The sequence below is a fragment of the Gavia stellata genome, chromosome 3, assembly GCF_030936135.1.
Source record: "Gavia stellata isolate bGavSte3 chromosome 3, bGavSte3.hap2, whole genome shotgun sequence".
Lineage (NCBI taxonomy): Eukaryota > Metazoa > Chordata > Aves > Gaviiformes > Gaviidae > Gavia > Gavia stellata.
The window spans coordinates 100,214,452-100,240,026 of NC_082596.1; the positions used below are offsets into that span (position 1 = coordinate 100,214,452).

The 25,575-nt window shown below is 37.9% G+C and overlaps 1 protein-coding gene across 2 annotated transcripts; it reads left to right on the plus strand.

Moving 5' to 3' along the window:
- Positions 1 to 5,812: 5,812 nt before the first annotated feature.
- Positions 5,813 to 25,575, plus strand: SLC35B3 (solute carrier family 35 member B3). 2 transcript variants are annotated; one of them, XM_009815378.2, is made up of 9 exons: positions 5,813 to 6,028; positions 7,343 to 7,464; positions 9,383 to 9,537; positions 11,100 to 11,207; positions 15,930 to 16,027; positions 18,871 to 18,963; positions 19,369 to 19,480; positions 23,807 to 23,876; positions 24,972 to 25,575. In XM_009815378.2, the coding sequence occupies exons 1-9, from the start codon at positions 5,828 to 5,830 to the stop codon at positions 25,120 to 25,122; spliced, it is 1,110 nt and encodes a 369-aa protein (XP_009813680.1). In that variant the 5' UTR covers positions 5,813 to 5,827; the 3' UTR covers positions 25,123 to 25,575. The 2 variants fall into 2 exon arrangements, with proteins under 2 accessions (XP_009813680.1, XP_059671401.1); XM_059815418.1 differs by lacking the exon at positions 18,871 to 18,963 and having other exon boundaries at positions 5,828 to 6,028.

Below are 25,575 nucleotides of genomic sequence, written 5' to 3' on the forward strand. Positions count from 1 at the left end.
TTGCATTTCCAAACCACTACAGGAGAACAGATATATATTTATGTATAATGTTAAGTACTTCTGCACATTGTTACTAGAAACACAGCACTTCCATTTTATAGCCTGGTATGATTAATAACGAGATTTTATGTATTTTTAAGTTACATCTAATCCACGTTTTCCCAAAAATGCCTTTAGCTACCTTTCTTCCAAGCTTTTTACCTGATTCTTTTGGCCATTATGTTCTCTACACATTTTGCTGTTATCGCTCTCATTTACCTTTTCCCTTGTCATTATTAAACACATTATTTTCTTCCTGCAGTCTCAGACGGAAAGATCACAAGAAGGCCTCCCTGTAGAGTAAAATGCATTTTTGTGATTTTTATGAAGGCGGCAGCTTCACGTGGGTGATTTACTACTCACGTTAGAATGAGCATCACCCAAACCCTGGAACAAAACTTGTCACGGACTCCAAACTATCGCGACTCCACCGCGCTGTGAGACACAGTCGCGTTCCCCCGGGGCTTTTTCCGAGCGGTACCTGTCCCGCTTGCTGCGGACCTGAAGCAGCGCCTCACCAAACCACGACCACCGACCCCGGGGGGGCACACCCGCACCCCCGCCCCGGGGGGCGACCGCCTCACTGAGGCGCTCCCCCCGCCCTCGCCAGGCGGCCGCTGCCCGCCCCCCCCGCAGGGGGAGCAGGCAGGCGAGGAGCCCCTCAGCGGCGCACGGCGAGCGGAGGGACCCTGCCTCCGGGACTCCTGCCCCACGCCGGGAGACCGGCGGCCCGGCTGTGTTGCGGAGAGGCAGAGCGCGTAGCGTAGTCGTGCTGCGCTCCGCTCCGCTCCGCCCCCGGGGACCCCCGGGAAACCCCTCAGCAGCCGCAGCCAGGCGGGAGCAGCCCACCCCCTCCCCGGCGCCTCCGCCCTGGGCGGTTCCTAATGAAGAGACCCCGCCCCCAGCGGGAGCTGGAGGGCGCCACCACCCGCCTCAGGCCGAGTAGCGGAACGCCGAGCTGAGCGGCGCTCTCTCGATGCGCTCGATGCTCGCGCCGACCCCTGGCATCCCCACCGCCACTTCCGGCGGCGCGCGAGGCTGGAGGGAGCGAGGCGGGCGAGCGGCACGGGCGCAGCGGCGGTTGGCGGAGGAGGACGGTTGGCCGCTGCCGCCGTGCCCCTCCTCCCCCGCGCCTCCAGGTACGGGGGCGGGGCCGCTCCTCCCCCGCGCACCGGGGGCGAGTGGGGAGGAGGCGGGGTCGCTTCCTGGGGAGCGTCACCCGGCAACTGGGGGCCATGGGCGCGACGGTGAGGAGCGCGGGGGGCCGGGGCGGGGGCAGGGGCACGGACAGGGACAGGGACAGGGACTGTCCCTCGTTCTGTCTGGCGGGAGGGTTTTGGCCGGCCCCAGGAGGCGGTGTCTCGTGCCGCTGGGCCCTCTGGGCCCGTCAGCAGCGAGACGTTCCTTTCCCCGGGAGGAGGGGCGGGGAATGGCGGCCTGTCGCGGCTCCGGGGCAGCTGGCAGGTGCTTGGGCAGAGCCACGTCTGTCCTGGCCTCGGGGTGTGGCGTGGGCCAACCCCCGGCAGCTCGGCTGGCAGAGGGCTGGGCGCCGGGGAGCGGGCAGGAAGGAAGCTTCAAGGATCATGCCGGCCCCTCGTCCCCTTTCCCTCTTTCGCCTCCGGGTAGGAGCCAGGTACCACCGAGCAAAGGATCTGCTCGGATTTCCGAGAGATGTACGTTTGGGTCCCTGTAACCCGGAGCATCCCTGCGGTGGTGCCAGCTGCTGTCCTGCCACCAAGCATTTGTGGAATTAGGTCTAAAGGAAATGGATCTTGGCCAGGGCCAGCGTGGAGCTTGCCTTGCATGGCTCATGGGAGCGATTTTTCAGAGAGTACTGAGATGCTGTTTTCTGCCAAACTGATGTTTTTAATGGATGTTCTTCAGGATTAAATAAAAAAGCCCCAGCTCCTTCGTAATGTTTTTTCTATGCTTGGTACAGGTCATTAACATTTTGGAGGCCAAAGAAATTTTGCTTTTCTAGTTACTTGTTCATTTGTTTCTTTTTCATGTAATAATCACTCTATTTTACTTGTGTGATAGGTTAAAATCTTGCTCTGCATAGGACTTTTTTTCAAAGGGGAAGGAACAAAAAGTCTTTGATCTAAAGAATGTGTTGTTTCCATTTTTACACACAGGGGAAAAAAAAGGAGGGGAGTATGCTATTTTACACATATGAGGACAGCTCTTAAGCCACTTATAATCATAAAACAGATTTTTGCTGCATGTTTGTTCAAAAGGTGAATCAGTTGCTTGAGGGATTTTGGTGAGAGGAGGATAAATAGTGTTTTTGATTCTTAGAAAAATAACAGTTTGAGAAGTCACAGTGGACTTCAGAAGAATTCTGTCACTGTTGGTGATGAAATTACTTGGTGGAGAGTGTTTCAAATGGATACATACATTTACGGTTTCTTCAGTTGTTAAATAATGTTCCTTGAAAAGTTTCTTAAACATGGTAATTTTTTTCTTTCCTTTAGAACATAACAGAGAAAAAACAATTACTATACATCATCTTCTTATGGATGGCCTTGGGTGTGACTAGAGCTGTCAGTGTTGTTTCTTACTACTTTAGTGGTAGACTTAGTAATCTGCAATGAATTAAATGGACAGATTGTAAAAAATGATGGTGTTCCTGAGGAAATATTTTGAATATAAATAGTTGAAAATCAGAAAAATTGTGGTGTAGGTTAACACCGGTAGGCAGCTAAGCACTACACAGCTGCTTGCTCGCTTTCTTCCCACCCCCCGAGGGATGGGGCAAGAGGAAAGGAAGAGTAAAAGCAAGAAGACTTATGGGTTGAGATAAAACTCGTTTAAGAAGTGGACGAAAAGTGGAAAAAGAGAGTCAAAAAAACCAGGTGATATAAAGGCAATCACTCCTCCCACAGGTAGACCGATGCTCAGCCAGTTCCTGAGCAAAAGATGGATAACCTCCATAAACCCCCTCCTCTTGCTTTTTATTGCTGAGCGTGACACTTTATAGCATGGAATATCTCTGGTTAGTTTGGGTCATCTATGTGGTTGTGCCCCCTCCCAACCTCTTGCACACACCCCAGTCTATTCACTGGTGGGGGGCGTGCAGAGGGAGAAACAGAAAAGGCCTTGATGCTGTGCGAGCTTTGCGCAACAGTAGCTAAAACATTAGTGTGTTATCAGCATAGTTTTGATGACAAATCTAAAACATGGCACCATACAAGCTGCTGTGAAGAAAATGAACTCCATCCCAGCCAGGCGTAATACATAAATACACTTGTTACTGTTTCTTCTTCCCTCTACTTCTACTTCTTCTGATCCTCACACAGGTATTACACAAATAATATCTAAATTAGTGGCCAGAGTGGAAAATGTAGGTACAAAACTATGCATTATACAATTCACTCCATGTTTGGACTCAAGGCACACATGACAGTACATGGCTCTGTCTTCTGCTGGGCATACCTCATTCTCTGTGTTTCAGTTTAGTTGAAAAATGAGGCTCAGATTACTTCTGCAGGTCTTGTTCCTGCTAGGAAAGTATGACATTAACAAATGCAGTGTGCCTATCAGGCAGAAGTGTACACTGCACAGGAAAGATCTGAACAGGCACCACTGAACATACAAGTTCAGCTAAGATGTCAGCAATGGATAGATTTCTAAATACATCATCTTTCCTTCATGGTCATTTGCTCCTTGGTCTTGAACTTGGGAGTCCTAACTGCATGCAATTCTTCTGGGAAGAGTAGTAATTCATATCCTGGTGTAGTGACCAAGTAAGAATCACCGAGTACGTTTACTCTGCTTTCCATAGTGGTGGAATGCTATAAACACAGGAGTAAAGGGGACTGCTCAGTCATCGTGCCTAATCTTAACAGCTCTACATAATTGCTTTCATAAACTTCACCTTAAAAACAGTTCAGTTGTTCCTTCTTTCATTTTTAGGCTGCTCTAGAATACAGATAGTCTAGGGATGAAAAGGTAGTTTCTAGTAAAGTTTGTTCATGATCATTTCATGTCCATTTGTTCTCATGCTACTGTCCTTAAAATTAGAATTATTTTTCCTCCTTAGTGGTAATCCCTGTGACACTTGTATTGAAAGCAAGTCTATTTTCCTTTCATCAGGGTTTTGCTAGGCTAGGCAAGTTACACTTTCATCTTACTTCAGGTCATGAGATGGGCAATCTGTTCCTCCCTCCTGATGACTCTTTTTGCAGTTGTCCTTTGAATCTATCTTCGGGGGTAATCGGAACTCCGTATGATATTGTACATGAAGGCTCACTAGTGCCTCATTGCATGACATTGGTGCTTTTCTGTTTTTACTGAAAAAGTCTGCTTAAACTTTCTCTTTTTCAATTTTTTACGGCCACCTCATTTTGGGATTAACTAACAATCCACAAGGGTAAACTTTCTACCTCTCGCTTTTGGTTTTCAACTGAAGAGCACTGAATTTAAACACAAATAGTTATTATAGTCCCTAAACTCCTGTTACAGTCCCCAAGCTATTCTTTCAGAACTGTAATTGGAATCTTAGTAGGTTGTATCAAAAAAGGAAACATAGCCACATTGCAAGTTTTATACTAATCCTTCATGTTTCAGCTAAGCATGTCATTTCTTATATTGTATAATAAATGACCAATGTCCATGCAGATTACATTTACTACACTTATTGCATGATCTAGCTTTTATATACTAGCACATTTTCCATTTTAAAACAGTGGGAAAAGCGTTTGTCATACATGTGTGATGAGGAGAAGTATTTTTGAGCTGGGGAAAACAAACCACTAAATAGTTGAGACAAACAGAATTTAATTACTGACTGCTCACTGAACTAGATGCTGACCTACACTTAAAAATCTTGGGACAACTGACTGACCAGTGTGTTTATATTGAGGCTGAAAGGAAAAAAGAAAAAAAAGCCTCAAACATCATACTCTCTGCTGAGCTGAAGAAAAGAATTATTTGCCTGTCAATTTATTAAGCTGCTAAATTCTTTCTCGAGGCTTCAGTTATCCGATTTTGTTTTCTATTACACGTGGAAGTGGCTGCATGTGGTTAATATTAAAGGGATTGCCATACCATAGCCCTCATCAGATAACCAATCTAATTTCTGAGACTGGCTTCTTAATCTTCTTGTTTCAATCTTCATGTGCTTTTCCTCAGAAGTATATGAGAAATAGTGAATAAATGGGAGAATGAAGGGATAATTTCTTCCAGTTCAATGGTTGTAACCAATCATAGGGTCAGATCTGTAGTTTTTAGAAGGCTTCCCATGTAGTGGACTAGTCTGGTATATTTAGCTGTGAAAATGAAGTGAAGTAGACAGAACCACAGTGCTTCAATATGAGTTCTTTCATTGGGATTTGATCATGGGGATCACTTCTCTCCCAAGCAGTCACTCCTGTGAGTATTGACATAAAAGGGCTAGTTTCAACTATTGCGAAATTGAAGCTGGTTTTCTATTGCTGGTGTTTTGGGGTTTTGTTTGTTTGTTTCTTTTGTAGAGTGTAGGAATACTACTTCCCACGTGATGCAAAAGTGCTTTGATAAAGTGTTGTTGGCCTCTGATATTAACTGATGTTAACTTTGGACATCAGAAAAGATAAATAAAATTTGTGAATACAAACAATCTGACAAAACTCTTAAACCTTTATATTTTCCATATAAATGTCACATTTGTTTACTGTTATTGTTGGAAGGCTGTATGTTATGTCTTACCTGACTTGAGCGTTTCTTTCAGGTTTCAGACAGAGGACGCACAGAAAGAGAAGAGCAGAAGGAAGATAACAATAGCACCGAATGCAGCGAACTAGGAATCATGGATCTGAAATTCACTTCATCAAGAAAATACATTTCCATCAGTGTACCTTCCAAATCTCAAACTATGTCTCCTCATATCAAATCAGTAGATGATGTTGTAGTTCTTGGCATGAATCTCAGCAAATTTAACAAACCTACTCAATTTTTCATCTGTGTTTCTGGAGTTTTTATGTTTTATCTAATCTATGGATATTTACAGGTAAATGCTATGAACCTGGGTCTTAGGCCAATTCCTCCTACCCCTTTTCTTTTTCAATGGCATAATAATATAATGTGTTTTAACACATAATAATACGTATTTTAATATGTATAGATGTTTAAAATAGATATTGATTGCAAAATCAAGCTTTCAGAATTCAAGAGCAGTAAGTAATTATATAATGGAAGATTCCATTATAGTTCTCATGCCTACAACGTTTGATTCAGTTGGACTTTCGTAACTTGATCTTTTACTTCTGCATGCAAGATACACCTTTCAATATTGTTTTGAATGTGTATTTTTTAAATGTGATTTCATAGTCTTCTGAAAACAAATTGTAGAACCGTACAGGCTGACATGTGAACCTTCACTGGTGTTGAAACCTTTAGCTCTCCTTGAGTTCCGTGAGTGCCGTACAGTAATAGTAGTCTGTTGTTCTCTCTGCTCACCCTTCAGGACAGAGCTGAAACATGTACTGTGGTTGTTTGTTAAGCAGAAGCATAGTGCTTATGCCATTTTAGTTAAACATTTCTCCTTCTGCTAACCTTTTCTCTCTTATCTTGAGCAGCTACATTTCTATTCCTTTTTTTAATTTTTTTTAAATTCAGTGAGTCTTCTCAATAAAGCAGTGATTTAAAAAGTTGATAATTAAAAATCACCATGTTTCCAATGCAGAAACAGCTAAGTTTGTTAAAGTTACTTCCAAAGAGTTATACGAAGTTATCGGTAATTGAAAGCAGAATCTCAAAAAGGAAAATATTAGGTAGCCTTTTGTTTCTATAACTGACACATCTACATAATTCCTTATGCAGTGCATGTATTTTTCAATAACAAATTGCTCTGGTTTTAAATGTTCCTACAGCCTGCAAATTTATAAGCTCACAAGTGCTATTTAATGTAGGTACTCAAAATATTAGGTGCGCATTCCTAAGAGATGAAAACTACCAGTAAATATGTCTGTTAGCGAAAGTTTGTATTTAATTTATTGTGAGCTGTTTAAAAATTCTGGATAAAAACAGTCTACTGAAGGAAATGAACTGAAAACCAACTGAAAAGCAGACAGGAAACCATCTATAATTTGAGATAAATATTAATGGATCAAATGTATTCTCCTGAAGAATAGGGGAGTAAAATCTTCTCAATGCATTTTGGAGAACCTAAATTGTCTTCTTCAATACTTTGCAAGTTACATATGGCAGGTAAATTCTAGTTAATAACCATGAGCTGCAAAGAAAAAAAAAAAATCTGTTGACTTTGTTTTGATTTAATATTTTGATGTATGTATGTGACCTTGGTGGGTTTTTGTTTTTATAGGAATTGATATTTTCGGTGGAAGGTTTTAAACCTTTTGGTTGGTACCTCACTTTAGTGCAATTTGGCTTTTATTCCATTTTTGGACTAATGGAATTGCAGTTGATTCAGGACAAAAGGAGAAGGTATGTGTTTTTCCAAGCGTTTTACCCACTGTCCGTCAAATTAGAAACGTTTGATATTTATGGTAAATTTAACTTCTGTTGTTTGAATGTGAATACTGTGAGGCATTGGTAGCAGTTCCATAGTTAAAATAATGTGAATTTACTGGACAATGTTAGAAAATGCTTTATAAGCACCCGCTTAGATTGCAGAACTGTAAGTAGTCTTGTTGACTCTACTATCACTTTATCCCACTTACAGAGCATATCCTGTCCTTAAGGTAGCTGATACAGACTGACTCATGTATGTGTTGCTTGGGATTATTACATCTAGAATAGGGCCAACTGCACTTCACAGCACTTGAAACCATCTCTCACTGAATACTTTTTCCTCAAACCTTGGCACCTCCTCACCAAGAGACTCCTCTGACATGCTGTGCATCTTGGAGAGTGTCAGGGGTCTGCTCTCTGTTTGCTGTGTGGCTGTGTAGGTTTGCTTCAAAGGATGTGCTTAGGTTTTGCATTTTTCATTTAAGGTAGCACTTATAATACCCTGCCACAAAATTATTCTGTGTTTTCACTGCAGTTGACCAAGGAGATTCTTGCTGTCTTGAATCCTATGGGTATGGGAGAGTTTGATCTGACTCAGTGTGGCCATTCTATGGCTTCCTGCCCAACTACAGCCTCTGCAAACTGTGTTGAGGCCCTTTGGAAGCTTGGATAGAGGCTGTCATGGTGTACATGAATTCTAAAATTGCTTTAAAGCATTATATCCTAGTTGAGCATAACTAGTTTCCCTTACCTGTAGTCAACCTTAGCTCATTTTGCATATACTGATTTTAGGTAACAATTCCTTTATAGCCAAACAACGTAACTTTGAGAAATTTATTATTTTTATTTGAAACACTGACAGCTTATATTTCAAGTTATCTGACTTTTTGAGATGCATCAGATAATAGATACCTCTTTGGTGTTCTGTAACTAGTATTTAGGTTTTGATTACCAAATATTTGCTAATGTTTACAGAGCATGACCCTGTAAGTAAGTTGTGTTGGGAATGTAGATCTTAATATATTTTACATTTTATTTTCTATAACCTAGGCATCTTCTTGTAGACATTAAAGAATCTATTTCCTAATTTTTATGCTGAATTTTCTTAAATTTTAAATTTGTCTTGCACGCCTCAGAGTATGACTACATCACATAATGAGTTGTGGATAAGACAGGGTTACAGCAAGACATCTCCTTATGATGCTTAATGTGGCTCTGAGCATGCATAAAAAATAGCTGAACATATGCACAATGATAACTGTAAAAAAATCACAAAGCAAGCACAGCGATTGGTAAAAATTACTGTTGGATCATCTGTTGTGAGGTGATAATTTCGTCAAATTGCAAACAATACATCTGAAAATGTTCAAGGAGACCCTCCGTTCATGATATCTGAATCACTTGTCTCTTAGTTCTGTTGAGTTTTATAAAACAATGGTACTTTTTTCAACTGTCTTCATTCTAAAAATGTCAATGTTCATGTGAAAACTTCACCAAAAAATTGACGGTGACCATGACAGGGCCAAGATTCAGGATATCTTGGTATACCCACCTTCTGTGTTTCCTTTGACAAATAACCTGAAGCCTTCATCTTGATTCTTCTGTAAATAATATACCTTCTCAGAAGGAGGTTAAAGAATTACTGCTTGAATACTTCATGAGCCATGAAGTTTTTATTGTCTTGTATTTGAACACTGTTTATTAGCAGTAATTGAAAGAAATGAAATTTGAAATAATTTATGCACGTTTTTAAATTTCTATTATGGAATGAAATTCAGTGAGAAAGATGGTCAAGTTGTATTACAAACCTATTCCTTTATCTAAATTTTCCAAGCTAAATCTCCTTTAGGTGTGTTTGTAATACCAAGATTCGTATGTTTATATTTTGTAGAATTCCTGGCAAAACCTACATGATAATAGCGTTTTTAACAGTGGGAACTATGGGTTTGTCAAATACCTCTTTAGGATATCTGAATTACCCTACTCAAGTCATCTTCAAGTGCTGTAAGCTGATTCCAGTTATGATAGGAGGGGTTTTTATACAAGGTAAGTGTTAGTCTTGCTATTAGATGATTTTTTTGTTGTTTCTTGGGAAAGGCAGTCATGTATGGAATCCTGTACTTTGTTAAATTCCACTGAGGCTTTTGGATAGAGAGGGACAGGTAGCATTTTTTCTGTAGGAGGAAAAACGTGAATTTCTAAAGCATCTTCTCAGAAAATATAGAAATACAATTAGATGAACAGAAAATGCGGGGGAAAAGAAGTTGTACACGTCACTCGCAAAACTTCATTTTTCTGTAGGCTTTCTTAATTTTTAAGTAATGTAACTTCGTTTTCTAAAGCAAATCACTTCATAAATGAAATATTTTCAATACCGAAATGGAAAACTTGAAGTGGGGAAAAAAAAAATCCAGCCATGATTTGTGAAGAAATCCCCTACTCTTCTTGTTTGAAAAGCTTGATTCCTAAATTCCTGATTAAAATTCCTAAATTGTGATTAAACAAAGGTTTAATCAGAAATACACCTGACTTTGCATGTCTTTGGCTAGTCCTAAAGTCATAGTTCATATTGCAAGAACAGAAAAACAAATTTGGAGAACAACAGATAAAGACTATAGTTACGCGAGTAAACGTACTTCAGTATTTTTGATTTAGAAGACTTAGGTGTATTACAGAAGTTGCTATTTGTTCAATACACAAGGCTTCATTAAATCAGTAAAGCTCTGCATGGGCAAGTGTTATGGAACGGTATCTAGAATGATATATTTCTGTTTCTGTAGTTAATTCTGGCCTTCTAGTTGCAGTACAAAGCTGAACTTTCAGAGGAGGTTACAAGTTTACATATGCACGTGCGCACGCAGTATTTACCTTTTATTTGGAGTCATTTCACATTGTTTTAACGCAGGGAGACTAGTATTCCCTTAAAGCTTTGTGAAACTATATTGCGTTGTAGTAGTATTGTATTCTCAGAAGCTGTGATTTTATTTTTTTATTATTATTCTAAAAAATTTTCAGTTAAAATTTTCAGTTCAAAAAACTTCCCTTGGAAGCTTATACTGAACATACAACTTCTGTGAAAGGAGTATGTTATTTCGAACGAGATATACTAACTGCTGCCTTTTCATTTCCCCACTCTATTTCTTTCTCCACCCCCTTCCACATACCATCTCTCCCAAACTAAGGGACGATGTAGGGTTCTAAAAGTACCCAAATCATCTGTTAATGTTTGATTACAGAGAAGTCATTCCAAATAAAGGCAGCCAAAATGTCTTGCATGAGGGAAAAATCTCAAGAGAACATCTAAGCTGCCTTGAAGTTGCTGAGATGGTGCTTTGTCAGCGAGGATGTGTGTTATGTCATTAGGGGTAAAACTAAAACTGACCACAAGAAACAGATAGTATCTGCTAAGGTCCTCCTCCGTGTTAGGAACTGCTGTTGTAGAAGAAACTCATTCCAGTCATGAAAGGCCAGAGCCTTAAGTCCTATGCTTAAGTAAAGGAGTGACGTTGGAACAGTTTTTCCTTTGCCTTCTAGTCTGCTAAACAGGATAAACATGAAATTCTGAGAGTGTTAACTGTCCATTCATGTTATTTGTATTGCTTTTGTAGGAAAACGTTACAATATTGCAGATGTGTCTGCTGCCCTATGTATGAGTCTTGGATTAATATGGTTTACTTTAGCTGACAGCACAGTTGCACCAAACTTCAACTTGACAGGTAAAGATATATTTTAGAGTTTAATGAAATGCTTGGTTTTTCCCACAATGAGCGTTCCATAGAAGTTCTGAGAGTGCTTGGTGGAGTGCCTTCAGGTATCATACGGACAATGCAGGGTTCATTGTAGCTTTACACTAGCAGAACTGTATCTGTGGCAGAAGAGGCCTTTATTGTAAGTGTTTGTTTTTAAGTTCTTAAAATTTCTGGATATTCCACCCTTTAGGTCAAAATGTCCTGTGCTTGTTCTCAAGAAATACTTACTTCCCAGTGAATATGTTAAAATAAATATGATAAAATTCAGTTTGACCATTTTAAAACTTCAAAAGATTAGTTGTCTTTAGTAGTTAAATCTTGAAGTCTTTTTCCATTTCAGAACCATTTACTTCATATTAATTGACGGTCTCACTCAGATTTGCTGTAGTTCTTAGTTGGAGTGCCCATGTTCTAACTTTTCTATACTGTGTAAAATCAGAAGCAAAGAAAAGATTTTAACCTGCTTGGGTTTAAAAACTTAGTTGGATTTCTTTCTCAAATGACAAGGGCAAATTGGTTATTTGTAAAATCCATGTTATCTACTTGGCCAGTGTTTGGATTAATACTGAACCTTGAAAACTTTTGAATATTCAACTTTTATTGTATTCTTCTTTTGAAATTCTGAGATGAGTTACAACAACTGTTACGACAGACATTCAGTGTGAAACCTTCATTTCTTATTAGTGGAGGCACTGATTTAGAAGGTTTGTTCCTAACAATAGTAACAAATTCTCAGTTTTAAGGAAAAGACTTTTTGTCCTCACAAAATATTATTTAATCTCATGTTAGTCATGATCAATTTGTGATGTTGTCTAAACTGTATGTGTCTTTTGCCTTGCTCATAAATTAATTCTCATGCCTCTTAATGTAATTTTAGTGCTACTGGTAGTGGAAGGAATTACGAAAATCTGTGAATTATATAACCTGCTGTGCATTTAATGTGTTTATGTGTGGTGTAACTGGGTGGCTACTTGCAAAAAATATATTTTGAGTATGCATGTCATTATATTCTAGTGTTTCTGATGTATAGATACGTGTTACCATTACAGCTGTTTTTGACTATAGCCTCTTAAGTGCATTCACATGTTAATATATTCATTTTGTAAAATTTTAATTGTTTTAAATATGTGCTATGACTTAATTCTGAAAAGATTCGGAAAGTTGATTCTTCAACTGAATAGGATTGGGTAAAGTGCAGCAAATGTAGCGAAGTCCTGACGCCTTCAAAGATCTGCAAAACAAGATAAAAAAACTTTAAATGTCTTCAGAGAATAGACACGGTTGTCTTTCATTATTAATTTATTTTGAACACTTCAAACATGTCTGTATATATTGAAGCTTAGAGCACGACCATTTGGAGGAAGTTAGTTCTGTGAAAATAGAATAGAGAACTAGAATTCAAAAGTCTGGATCTCCACTTAGGAAGGTGATTTAATATTCTCCTGCTCACCTTCTGATAAGGTTCTTTCTGTATTTCTCTATTCCCTCTTGCCTGTTTTGTTTTATTCCCATGTCACTTAATTTAACCAGAAGAAACTTTTCATAATGGGAAAGGTGGAGTTTTTCCTTTTCTTGCATGAATTACGGAGATAGGTGGTTCCTTCCTTCAAGAAGTGTACTGATTTTTGGTATTACAGAAATACGTAGCTGCCGAAGTGTAAAACCAGTGATAAGAATTACTGGAAACTTTGCTCACTCTGCAAAATGGCATATTCTTTTAAATAATTACACTTTTCTTGATGTAAATCACAGAATAAGAACTGAAACCAAGAGGCAGAATTTAATTATGTATCTTCATAGAGTATCTTCAAAGAAATAACTACGTATTTAAGGATATTAAAACTTTCAAGAACATAAACAGCAAATTGAATTACTGTTAAAGTTGCAGTTTTATATTACTGCCTACTTACTGCCCCCTAAATTCCTGAGTTCGTTTCAGTGATTTATGCACATTTATGTAGAGCTGTTTTGATGCAAACTATTATGATTCTAGCATGATTTCATAGAACTTCTACTAACTTGTTAAGAACAAGCTGTTTACGTTTCACAGTTCCAAGAGAGCAAAACTGTGCTGTGAGGTTAAACAAAACACATAATCTTTGTTGTCTGATGCAGATACTAAAAATGGAACATGAGCAGACATAAAATATTATTTGGATGAAGAATTTTACAAGTCCTTGGGTGGTTTTTTTCGTTTTTTTTTTTCCCTACTATTGAAATCTAATCTCAGTATTGCTGGGCCAAAAAAGGAATCTACACAGATTTTGTTTACACATGAAAGAGGTCAGCCAAGAAAACAGAAACTCTCTACTGCCAGAACAGGTACATATTTGTAACTAAAGAAGAGGTATTCTTTTCAAGATGCGGTTGGTGCTAAGAGCTCAAAGCATCTCCTAGCATTATCAAATTGGAGAGGTAGTGGTAGATACTATAAATCACTGTGATTAATAGATACAAGACTTCCAAAAGAGAAACCAGAAGAGAAGGGTGTGCGGAAGGAGACAGTCTTGGTGCTATGGGAACTTCCACTGTTCTGGCATTGCAGGTCTAAGTGGAAATTAACTATTTGCAGTGAAGGCACAGTAAAAGTACCAATTGCATGAAGATCCCTCCGCCCTAGACTGTACAAGTGCAGTTTAGTCTTTTGCACACTGAGGTGTTTTATCCTTAGCTTCACTGTTGTTAAGATGATATTACTTGGTTAGCTACCTCTCCTGTGTCTTCTAATCTTATGTATGGCAGGCTTCTAAAATGTGGAGTATTAAAGAGGTCTTAAGGGGCAGGAAAACTCCAAACAACTTACTAGTTTAATACATTTGCATGGTGGGGATTGCAAGTGTGAGAATGTATTTTTGAGGAACTTACGTAAATATCCAATAGCTTATAAATGTATAAGCAGTGTTAATATTTTAATCACTTCACGCATCACATTAATAGGGTAAAATACAATGTAGTGTTTCAATCAAGTCTGTTGGTGCAAGACCTCCATGTTTAATTTCTTTCAGAACTAATTTAGGACCTGTTTTTCCAATCATTTTCACTCGTGCTTTACATACTACATAACGTTACCAGTCTTGTTGATGGTTTTGCTGCTGCTGCTTGGCAGGTGCAGTGCTATCACAATGAATGGAACAATTCTCGTCATACTACAAACTGTGCATGTATGTAATACTAACATGTGTCTTGTCCCTACATTTCTCCTTTCCATGCTCACTTGCACTTGAGATTCCAGATAACCTTTTCATCTCAATCCAGTCCTGAGCCCATGTATTTGTCCAGTGATGTGCCTGGGCCATTAAGCGCTGCTGGAACCAGCATGATAGAGAACACAGATTAAGACATACTCAGTCATTTTACAGAAGTGATCTGCAGTAAGGCTATTGCTAACTGGAGGTATTATTATACCGTTGGATCAGAGCTGAATCCATGGAGTTAATATTTCTATACTGTGGTCTTTAGCATAACCAATATTATTCAGGTTACCATGTCATTTCTATTGACTCACACCTTTTCCAATGCTGGTAACTTTGAATAATGAAGAGTCTTTGTCTGTTTTTTCAGTTGCATTAGTGTAGCCTGGGAAAGGAAATGGTTCCCAAACTAAAAATGCTAGTTTGGAAGTTCCCATATATCCAGAAGTTGACCAAGGAGATGCCACCTTAAACTTTGTTGGTCTTAAAAATGTTAAATCTTTCAATTCTCAAAATCCTAGGAGCTGGGATTTTTTTTCTCCGTCAGGAGCTTATACTCCATCTGGTCCATCAGAATGCCTATTTTGAGACCTCTGATAGTAAGAACATAACATTAAGAAAACAGAACACTGCTTGTTTCTGGTCATCCACTCCTTATTCTTCCCTGACACGTTTTAAGGAACCAAGACTAAAGCTGACAGTAAATACGATTTTGATGACTGATATCTTCTGTAATGTTGTATACATAGGAAAAGTGGTATTTCAACCTGTGTGCATCATTAATTTCTAACTCTTGCAACATTAAATACAACAGTTGCTACAGTCATGAAATAATTGAAGTTTGGAGGTTGGGAAATGAATTGTGACTGGCATGGATAAAGAGTTATTAATTTTTGTTATTGGAAAGCTGATTACATTATTGACTGTGTAGTGACTTTGTTGTGAACAAATATGGTGACAAACTGTGGGATTTGTACCTGAAGTATAGTTTTTGAAAGTTAATATTTCAACAATGAAAGATTTCCACTGTGAATCCTCTTGCACTTGCTTTATCATTGTATCTAAGGTTTCTGTTTGCCTTTGTCAGGAAAAATAATCTAGGATTAACTACTCAAAAAAGAATGTTCTCTGGTTATTTATCTTCATTAAAAATACCTAAATAAATGCAATTGACATTCTTTCACTCTTGTTACTAGAAAAACTACGGCTAGTTTCTTTATAGCAATGTCTAGATGTTCCTATCAAGCTGAGAGACACACAGTGCTCGGGGCTTAACTGGTGGAGGGAGTGGGGGTGGACACTGCTTTATACTAGTGTAATGAAATAGTTTTGCTGACATTTAGAATATGATACAGAGATTTTTTTTTATTGTTGTTTTTCTATTCCTAAGATTTTTTATTTTTTTCAGGGTAAGTACAGAGTGGTTTTCGTTACTACTCTGCTTTGCTGATAAATATTCTGAACAGGTTTTTTTTTGTTTGTTTTTTTCTTATATTAGGTGTGGTCCTAATATCCCTTGCCCTCTGCGCAGATGCAGTTATAGGAAATGTACAGGAAAAAGCTATGAAGTTGCACAATGGTTCTAATTCAGAAATGGTAAATACCAGATTTGCAATTCTAAAAGTACACGTTCTATCATAGACAAGGCATACAATGACAAAACATGAAACTTAATCTGCTTTTCTCTTGCATATGTAAAGAAGGGCTCTTGGTGTACTGTTCGTGGGGTTTTCTGTTTGTTTGTTTGGGGACTTTTGGTGTTTTTTTGTTTGTTTCATTTTTTAACCTTTCAGAGGTGCTGCTTTCTGTGTGCAACTTCAAATGTATATTGCAGCTACAAAACCACTTATTTCTAGCAACAATTTCTTTGTCTACCCTGCAGGCCTGAAATCAATGGAGTGTTTTCTGTATGATCATGCACTTAATCTCTGAAAAATATATACTGTTCTTCTGGTATAGATAAGCATGTGTTCCATGGAACACGTTGCTTTTCTTACTTTGCTAGACTTCCAACTCTAGAGTGTGCTAGCATTTGAGAGGCAGCCTTTTTTTAAGGTTTTGAAATCAGTAAAACTGACTTTCGGAAGGGGTGAATATGTGTGTTCCTGATTCAGTGAAATACATGACTTTTAAAAAGTCTTGCTCAGTATTTTTTATGTACATATTTGGAATGCGGATTATCTGTTCATATGGTCTGACTTTTTTTTTTCTTTTTAGACAAAACTTGTGTTTGAATTTGGCATCTTCTCTAAAATCAAGTAAATACAGGAAAATCTTTTATTATAAGAGACATTATTTGAATATGCCACAAGTAGAAAATTATTGAAATTTAATTTGCATATTTGGCATGTATTTGACATTTAACTAGAAAATCTAGTTTCTCATTTATGAAAATAGCTTCATAAATGGAGAGAGAATTAGTTAGACAGAAGCTTCATTTATGGCTGAAAGTGATTTAGGTTGGCTCAAGAAGTTTGAACTGCAAGTTTCTGGAAAGTGGAAGAATATATCTGAAAAGTGTCACTGTATTCTTGTTTTTTATTTTTGTATTTTTTCTTAGTATTCACAGTTGACTGCTGCCAGAGGCAGAGATCCTAGCTAGATGGACCTCACCTGACGCAGCACAGCCTTCTATGGCTGGAATCTCTGAAATCCAAAACAAAGTACAATCTGTAACTGTTTTCTTCCCACTTTGCATATTCCCAACAGTCATCTGACAGTGCCTTACCCGCAATGCTCCTTTTATCTCCAGAACTTTGCTTTTTATTCTGCATTAGTCTGACAAATGTTGGTCTTCATATCGTATACTCATACTACTTGTAGACAATCAGTGTAGTGATTGAGGATATAAAGGTTTTGTTTGTTTGAGGCCTAGAGATTAAACTCCAGGATTTTGTTTAGAGAATTCAGTGCAGAAGTACAACCAGAATTTCAGAAATAATTTTTCTAGACCTGACACCATGGGTGAAAATTTAAGAGGTCTTCTGAATCGGTGATCACGTTTAATGGACAGTGATCTGGAAATAAAATTGAGTAGTAAAGGAACCTGTCATCCACAGGATCTCTGTTTTGTTGCTGAATTTGGAACTTGCCCTGGATTAAACAGTTACGGAAAGAGAAAACGTGTCTGGCGGCTGAAATAGTAACCACTGCTCTGAAAATTTATACCTGACTTTGCCTTGTGTGTGATTCTAAGGAAGTGACTTATGTCACACTGCCTAACAAGGAACTAGCAATGTGGAGCTCATTCCTGGTTGTGAAAAGTGAGGTCTTTGGGTAGTTTGGGAGAAAAGCTGGATGCAGAGGCAAATGAAGAACTAGAGACTAACTTTTTTGTGTATAAACACTGTAAAATAAGAGCTCTGAAGATCAGGTCATTGTTTTTTAAGAGGTTGAAAGCAGTTCTGCTCTTGAAATATATATTCATCCTCCTTTATTGTAGAGCAGTTGTAGGTGTTCTGTTGTCTCATGGCATTGTTACTAATTGTTAATAGCTTTATTTTTCCAAATAATTGAGGTAGTATAATAAGAAAACAATTGATGAAAGCTGTGTCAAAAGAAGTAAGCCTGTAATTGACACCGAGTTTTGGAAGTGTAGTAAGTCAGCATGTTCTCACTGGTAATGTGTAGAATAGTTCTGTTCACTGTCTCCCTTTTTCACAAGAAAAGGTCACTAAATGTTGCCCAGACAGCTGAATGCCTCCCACTGCACGGGAGGGTATATGGATAGGCAGTTCCAGCTTCTATTGTTGCCTCTACATGGGAAAAGATAGGACGAAGATTCTTTTGTTGCTTTTGTATGAAGCAATGAGTTAAATAAGGGTACAGACAAAATGAAGAGCTTACCTGTTTGCTGAGTATAGTCTATTCTGAGTACTGAACTAGGCCAGAGCTGGTCCTATATGAAAGTCTTGTATCCTATAACCATAATGCAGGTGCGCCACGTATGTGAACTGAAGTGACACAGATGAAACTTATGTGACACTTCTTCTGGCAGTTCATAGTGATTACAGGCTACCCTTTGCACATTTAATGTAATATGGATCTTTGCTGTGCAGGATAAGTAGCAGAAAATGAAATACGTTTAATATATTATTCAAACTATTTAATTACATAGTTGTGTGCAGTTTTATTTAGGCTATGAAATCCTGAATTTGAAGGATTTACCACAGTCAACATTGACCTCAGGATATTATTAACTGGCTAGCTTACAAAATTTTTTCTGTGTAGCTGTGGGTAGGAAGAATGTCACTAACACTGATTATTCACTTTTCACTGTACATCAGCTATTACAGAAATCCTAGTAAAAATATCTTCAAACACTGCAAATTCAACTCTGAGAAGTTGAAGGTATTAATAGGGCCAAACATTTGAAAGCATTTAATTTTGTCCTTTTGTATAGTATCACCTGGTAATTATTTTCTCTTAAACTATTCTAGGTTTTGTATTCCTATTCAATAGGTTTTGTGTATATTTTGTTTGGATTAACATGCACTAGTGGATTAAGCCCTGCAGTAACATTTTGCTCAAAGGTAGGTGTAAAAATTTCCTTTTTTCTGTGAACAACCTCATTGGAAAGCATTGCTCTGTATGGTTTAGAAAATCTCAGTGCTTCTCTGAAGTTGTATTTTCATCATGTAAACTGGTTGATTTGTATAATTTATACATTAAGCAAGTTGTTAGTCTTTGATGTATAAGATAGGGTAATGTTTTAAAAAACAAAAATCACAGGACCAGACTTAGGAGCTTATAATTTCATTATTATTTTTCCATTATTTAACTAAAATTAAATAAGGATCTTTGCATGCATGCATTGTTGAACAGCTTACTATTGCTCAAGCAGTTGATTAAAGTCTGTAGTTTTATGTCATTTTGCAATACCTCAGGGTTTGTTTTACATTTTCCTAACAGGCTTTTTTTTTTTTGTTGTGTTGCAGCATCCAGTTCAGACTTACGGTTATGCATTCCTTTTCTCCCTGACTGGGTATTTTGGAATATCCTTTGTTCTAGCGTTGATTAAAATCTTCGGTGCCCTTCTGGCTGTAACAGGTATGAACAAATGATATCTTTACTGCTTTTTGGTATAAAAACATGAAGGAATCCTATTCTATTATTTAGGACAGAGCTTTTGAAAATTGTTCTCAGTCTGGCTTTTTTTCCTGTTCTTTTGCTGACTGATTGTGATTTGGGTAGCGTGGATCTTCTCTGGTAGTACATGTTTGAGAGCTTCCTGGTCCTTTCTGTGCCACAGTTTCAACTTTGAAGAGCCTGTTAAGTAATCTTGTGCGTATAGCCTGTGCTATGTGTTACTGCAGAAACAGCACTGTTCTAAACAGAGGAATTGCAATGGCAATGTATAGCATGGCGTAAGGAAAAAACATGTATTATTTGAAACATGGAAGGAAAAGTAAGGATATTCCAGTAAGGCATAGTGTAGGTAGTGTCATAGTCTGTAAGCACAGAATTTCTAGAGATTTCCAACAAATGGTGTTGCTAGAAAAACTATGAAGAACTCCCCTGAAGCTTCTGAATATCCATATACTCTCAGTGGAATGCTGCTGTAACAATGTTAAATGTACACTTCAGTCTCAGTTCAGAATAAACTCAAGTGGAAGAAATTCTGACTTTTGTGATGGTCTCTTCAGTTCTTTTTATTAAACTGAAGGGAATAAAGGGTGTGTATTAGTTTTGGAAGTGAGGATTTGAACTAAACAAACTTCTGGTGGGCTGTGTAACAGCTGCTGGGTTATCTCTAAATTGCAACTTGTGTATTCACGGGGCAGGTAGAAGCCTATTGTTAATGGCAGAAGCAGACTCTGTCTGGTCTTTCAGTTCCTCTTCTAGACTTCTGATGTAATTGTCCGACAAAAAATGGAAGCAGTCATGCTTTCTGTTAAATGCTTAGTACAGCATATGACTGTATCAGCCATGTCAGAGGAAACAAGTGTGAAGAACTCTGATCAGTAATATGTTGAAAAGACTTGGGCCACTCACTGATGTGTCTGCTAGCCGCACGTGAATGTGGAACAATATAAGTCCCTAATGTATGTCAAAAGTTACTGGAATCCTCTCCAGGCTAAGAAAGTCACCAAATGCCATCCTGTCTGCTCCTGTGATAGTTCACGCACAAATAAAAAGTTTCTGTGGTGTGGTGTTCTCACCTAATAATATAGTAATCTGCTAGCAGTAAATGCAAATCAGACCTATCTGCGCTGACATGCTCCAGATACGTATCCAGACTGATGAGGAGAAGGAGGACGTGAAGCAAGAGGCAGTCACAAACGTTACAGATTTTCAACCTTTATAGATATTCAGACTTGACTCTTATCCCGTATGCAACTGGATATAGTCTTCATGTTGAGTAATCAGTCATCTGGAATAATCATGTGGAGGGATTGAAATCCTACTAGGTGAGATTGGCTGTCTGTGAATGAGGAAGCCACTGAGCATAATGAGTCTCAGCACTGTGCTGAGACTGTCATCTATTTGTGCTTGGCTTTAGTAATGGATTGGCTGATGTGTGCCTTGGAAACAGTGAAAAGTATTAAAACTAAACATGTTCTGTGTGGAAGGACAACTGTATGGCTTCAGAGCAAGAAGTGTGTTCAGAGCCTATTGATACTTTGCCTGCCTGAGATCCTTAATGGAAGAAGCAGTATAGAATATGATTAAATCAAAGGAATCACTAGTAAGACAGATGTGATAGAAATGGTGGCTTAGAAATTATTTGTGCTAGTTTATTGTGGCTTGCATCTATATTTGTGAGGCTGTGACATATTTTAGTATGTAGCATTACCTGAGTGTGACAAAGCTAGCTACAGCCAGTGACATAACTGTGTTACTAGTAAATGCTTTTAACCTGTATTATTATGAGTTTGTAAAACAGTCGAGTGACTAAAGTGTTTACATATCAGAGTATCTTCAACTGTTGGAATAAGGGGAAATGACCCCGCTGTTCGTTTTAACAAGTAGTTCATTGTAATACTGACATTTTTAATGTATCTAACAACACTTGATTATTTTTCATCATCTTCCTGTACACCTGTTTTCAGGCTGTCCCTAAAATTATTACTCTTCACTATATGCAACTGCTATAGAATGTAAAATTATTTGTCTGTAGAAAATAGTTGCTTCTAAACTTAAAATGTAACTAGAGTATATTTTTCAAAAATCAGTCATTGCCTATTTAGCTGCTTCTATCATTTCCATAGTTGTTAAGAGTAGTCTTTCAAGAACGGTTACACCGGGCTCATTCCTTCCTCAGGTTACCTTTTCTTAAAACTACAAGCATTAGTCACAAGAGCCTGGGGAGGGAAGGTGTAGCAAGATGCCATGGAGCTTCTTTCCTCTCTTCCCTCTACCCCTAAAAGCTGGTTTCTGTCAGGTGATTCTCTACTTCATTCGCAGTAGTGGAGAGGAAACTATGGACAGTTGTTTTCTGACCTGAGGATTGCATGCTATGCTTTCCTATTAATTATTTCCTCTGCAGCACTTCTGTTTCATGTTTGTTTTTAACACAGTTCAGTACTCCTGACTGGAAATTGGCCCAGGTGAGAGGGTCAGTTCATCTATTAAAATAGCTTTTTTTTAAAAAAAAAAAAAGTCTTACTGTGCTAAAAAATGTTTAAAAATGCTGTGGAAGGGCAAACCTTTCCCGGGTTTTCTTATGCCTGACCTTGACAATCCTAACAGTTGAGCCCTTTCTGTCTTGCCTGTAGCAATGTGAAAATGTTTATTGTGCCTTGGAAGAACACCACATTCATTATTGTCCCTCCCAGCCCCATCCACCCTCCCCCTTCTTGGGGGTGAGTGGGGTGAAAGAGTTTAATGAAAATTGTGTTTCTATTAGCAGAATGAGAAATTATCAGACTTAATTGGGAAAAAGAAGAAAAGGCACTTAATTTAGAAGGAAATGGTTACATAAATATTTTAATTAATAACTGATTTGAAAGAACAGAAATAATCGTAATTAGAAAAACTGAAGTAATTTAACCATTTTTTAAATTATTCATCTGTAAACTGTTTTCTAATTAAAACTCAATTTTCTTTTTCATTCTCCTTTAATTTTTCATGTAATAGAAAATCATTTTATTTGATGCACATACATGTCTTAAAATGTAAAAAAGTTGTTACTAAAAAGCTGAGACTGGGGCAGATAAGCAATGGTGAAGGCTGTTTCTTTCCCTACAAAACATGCTTTAAGTAAATATTTGTTTGTGGGGGAGGGTTGGGGAGAACGAAACATGCTTTACTAGCCATAACAGCCTGAAAATACATCAGTAGTCATTGCTTCCTTTTGTCAGTATGTTACAGTAGGACTCATGTGGATGTAGTTATACAAGTAAGGCTTTCCAGTACGGTATAGTAGAAAGTGCTTCATTTTAAGCAAAATATTTTCTGTTAATAAAAAACATAGTTTTCTTTAGGTGCAGACAATTGTACTGGGGTCTGTCTTAAGTGAGAAGCCTGCACTATCGTATAACACAATTCAGGCCCTTAACCTCCATAGCTAAACTTGTACGCCTGACTGCATTGTTACTTTTTTTTAAATATTTTCTATAACTTTTACTCATTTATTGATTTTGTTTCAGTGATAAACTATATAGGTTTCCCAGTTCGCAATTTGCTAGCAACACTGTATTCTTGCTCATAACAGATAGCATTGAAATTGTTCAAATAAGTATTGGAGCCATGGTTAATTTGAGAGTAACCCAAACAGATAGTTTACTTCCATTTTCATGACAGGATTGTGTTTTCGACTCTTCTTACTACCTTGATTCTTTCTAGTGATAAGAACAAATGTAGAAGAAGGTCTCTTAATGGTTTTGATGAACACTTCCTAATGCATAATCTTTGAAGTTGGACATCCTTGGTCTCTTAGGTTTCCAACCAAAATTGTATTTCTCTGCACTGTTAGGTAAATTTTCAGTAACCTCAAAAGAATGACGAGATGCTGATCCCATTCCACTTAAAAATAAAGCCCAGAACACCACTGAACTATAATAGCGTGAAGCGGAAATGGCGAGAGATTTGGTGTATCCAAATAGTGATACCACTTCTTTCTGCTTTAACAGATGAGTTTATACCATCAGTTACTTGCAAGGATTGTTTTGTTGCTTTCAGATATTGTGAATTGATCAGTGTGAAGTTACTCACACTACTGACGCAGTGTACTTGTTTCAAACAGCATATGGTTCTAGCGCTATTTTGCACTGCACTGAGGCATCTGCAGTCTGTGTTTGCACCAAGGATGATCATTGTTTTAGCCAGACACTTAATTATGTAATGAAGTTATCTACTAATATTGAAGACTATATTATGTTCTTTTGCTGTAACTGAATTCTTAAAGAAGTAAATATTTGTTTTCCTCTGCAGTAACAACAGGAAGAAAAGCAATGACCATTGTGCTTTCTTTTTTGTTCTTTGCAAAGCCATTCACATTCCAGTAAGTATTTATAGTTTTAAATGGGCTTTTATATATTTTATAAAAAATTACGTTCTTGATCATGGAAATGTAACAACAGCAATTGATCATATTCAGGCTTCAATGCTTTTCATTTCATATCTTCTACAAATGTTGGCCATCTGCTGTAAATATTGACTGGCTTGTTGATGCTAATCATGCTAGAGAAAATAGTTTCCATTTTTCTAAAGGTCTGGAAGACGAGCTATTCCATGTGTTGGCATTTTTTCTTTTTTTAAGAAAAATCTTACATAATATCTAGTGCTTATGATACTTAATAAATTGTTTGGATACTTTTTCTGTGGAGGAAGGTTTGGCTAAAGGAGGGTAGTTTCTCCATTACAGTATTGTTTCTCTTTTCATGAGCTCAGGTTTGAGTTCTTAGCTATCCCTTTTAAATAACTGCAAGCTTCTGTTATCGTGATATATTAAATTGCAAGATTTTTGAGCTTGGGTTTTTTCCCTTTTTTTAATTTCAAGGAAGAGCCTACACTAAAAAATGCAGCTAAGTTGCTACGTTGATACTAATTGCTTCTGGTTTGAAACAAAATAGTATTCAATTTTATTGCTATGTATAAATTTATTTGACATTTAAGAACAAAACTTACAGCCAAATGCCCAAATGGAATTTACTCCAGCTGAAAGTCTTGAGGCCTAAAATAATGGAGAGCTGAAACAAACATGTGCTTACATTGGGAAGTATGAATATAAGGCACTGAGTTAGAACACATTTTGGACCAGTAATAGAGAGTATAGCTCTCATAACCACAGGAAGGAAAAACATACTAAAACCTCTCAGGACTACTTTATTCATGTGAGAAAGAACAGCTACTGTTTAGTTATTTAACTATAAATGCACCTTAATAAGCTTTCCAGCCAGGATGGGAAAAGGAAAGGTGGAAGGATAGTCATAATAAAAATTCAAGCAAATTCTTTCTCAGAGTCCACTCATCTGTGGGTTTTTTTTTTTCCTTAAGCTCTTCTCTCCTTAATGTAGGGGCATTCTATTACTATGTAATCGCTACAGATAAAGTGCTAATGGTAACTTTTTTTCCCCTCTTTTCCCTCCCCTTTTAGGTACGTGTGGTCAGGCTTACTGGTTGTCCTTGGTATATTTCTTAATGTTTACAGTAAGAATATGGATAAAATCAAACTGCCTTCACTGCATGGTCTTTGGAAAAAAAGTGTGGAAGAAAGAAAAACAAGGACGTTGTCACAAACTGTATAGGCAATGGTTTATACCTTGTCTAGACTATGACTTACTATTATTATTTTGTTGGAACAATCTTCAACTGATTCACTTTCCAAAGGGAACATTATTAAAACCAAAGGAGCTGAAGGCATATTGTCTGCTTGAGGATTGCTAGAAATGCACATTTTTGTGAGCCCTTTCTTCAGAGCACTTGAATTCATCATAAAAGGTGTTGTAGGCCATTGTCAGATGGCATTATCAGGCAATGAAGGACAGCAGCTCCTGGCAGACTGCTGAGAAGCTGCACTCCAAGTGGGACACAGTAGAAGACTAATTTGGGCATTTTAATAATATTGGCCATGTGGCTGATCTGAGATGAGTGGTTCTTTGTCTTTGTTAATTGTCTAGGCGGGGTAATTTAAATGTAATACTGTGTTAACATTTAATGGAACCTAATCAGCAACTGGTTGACCAAATTGAGATTTTAAA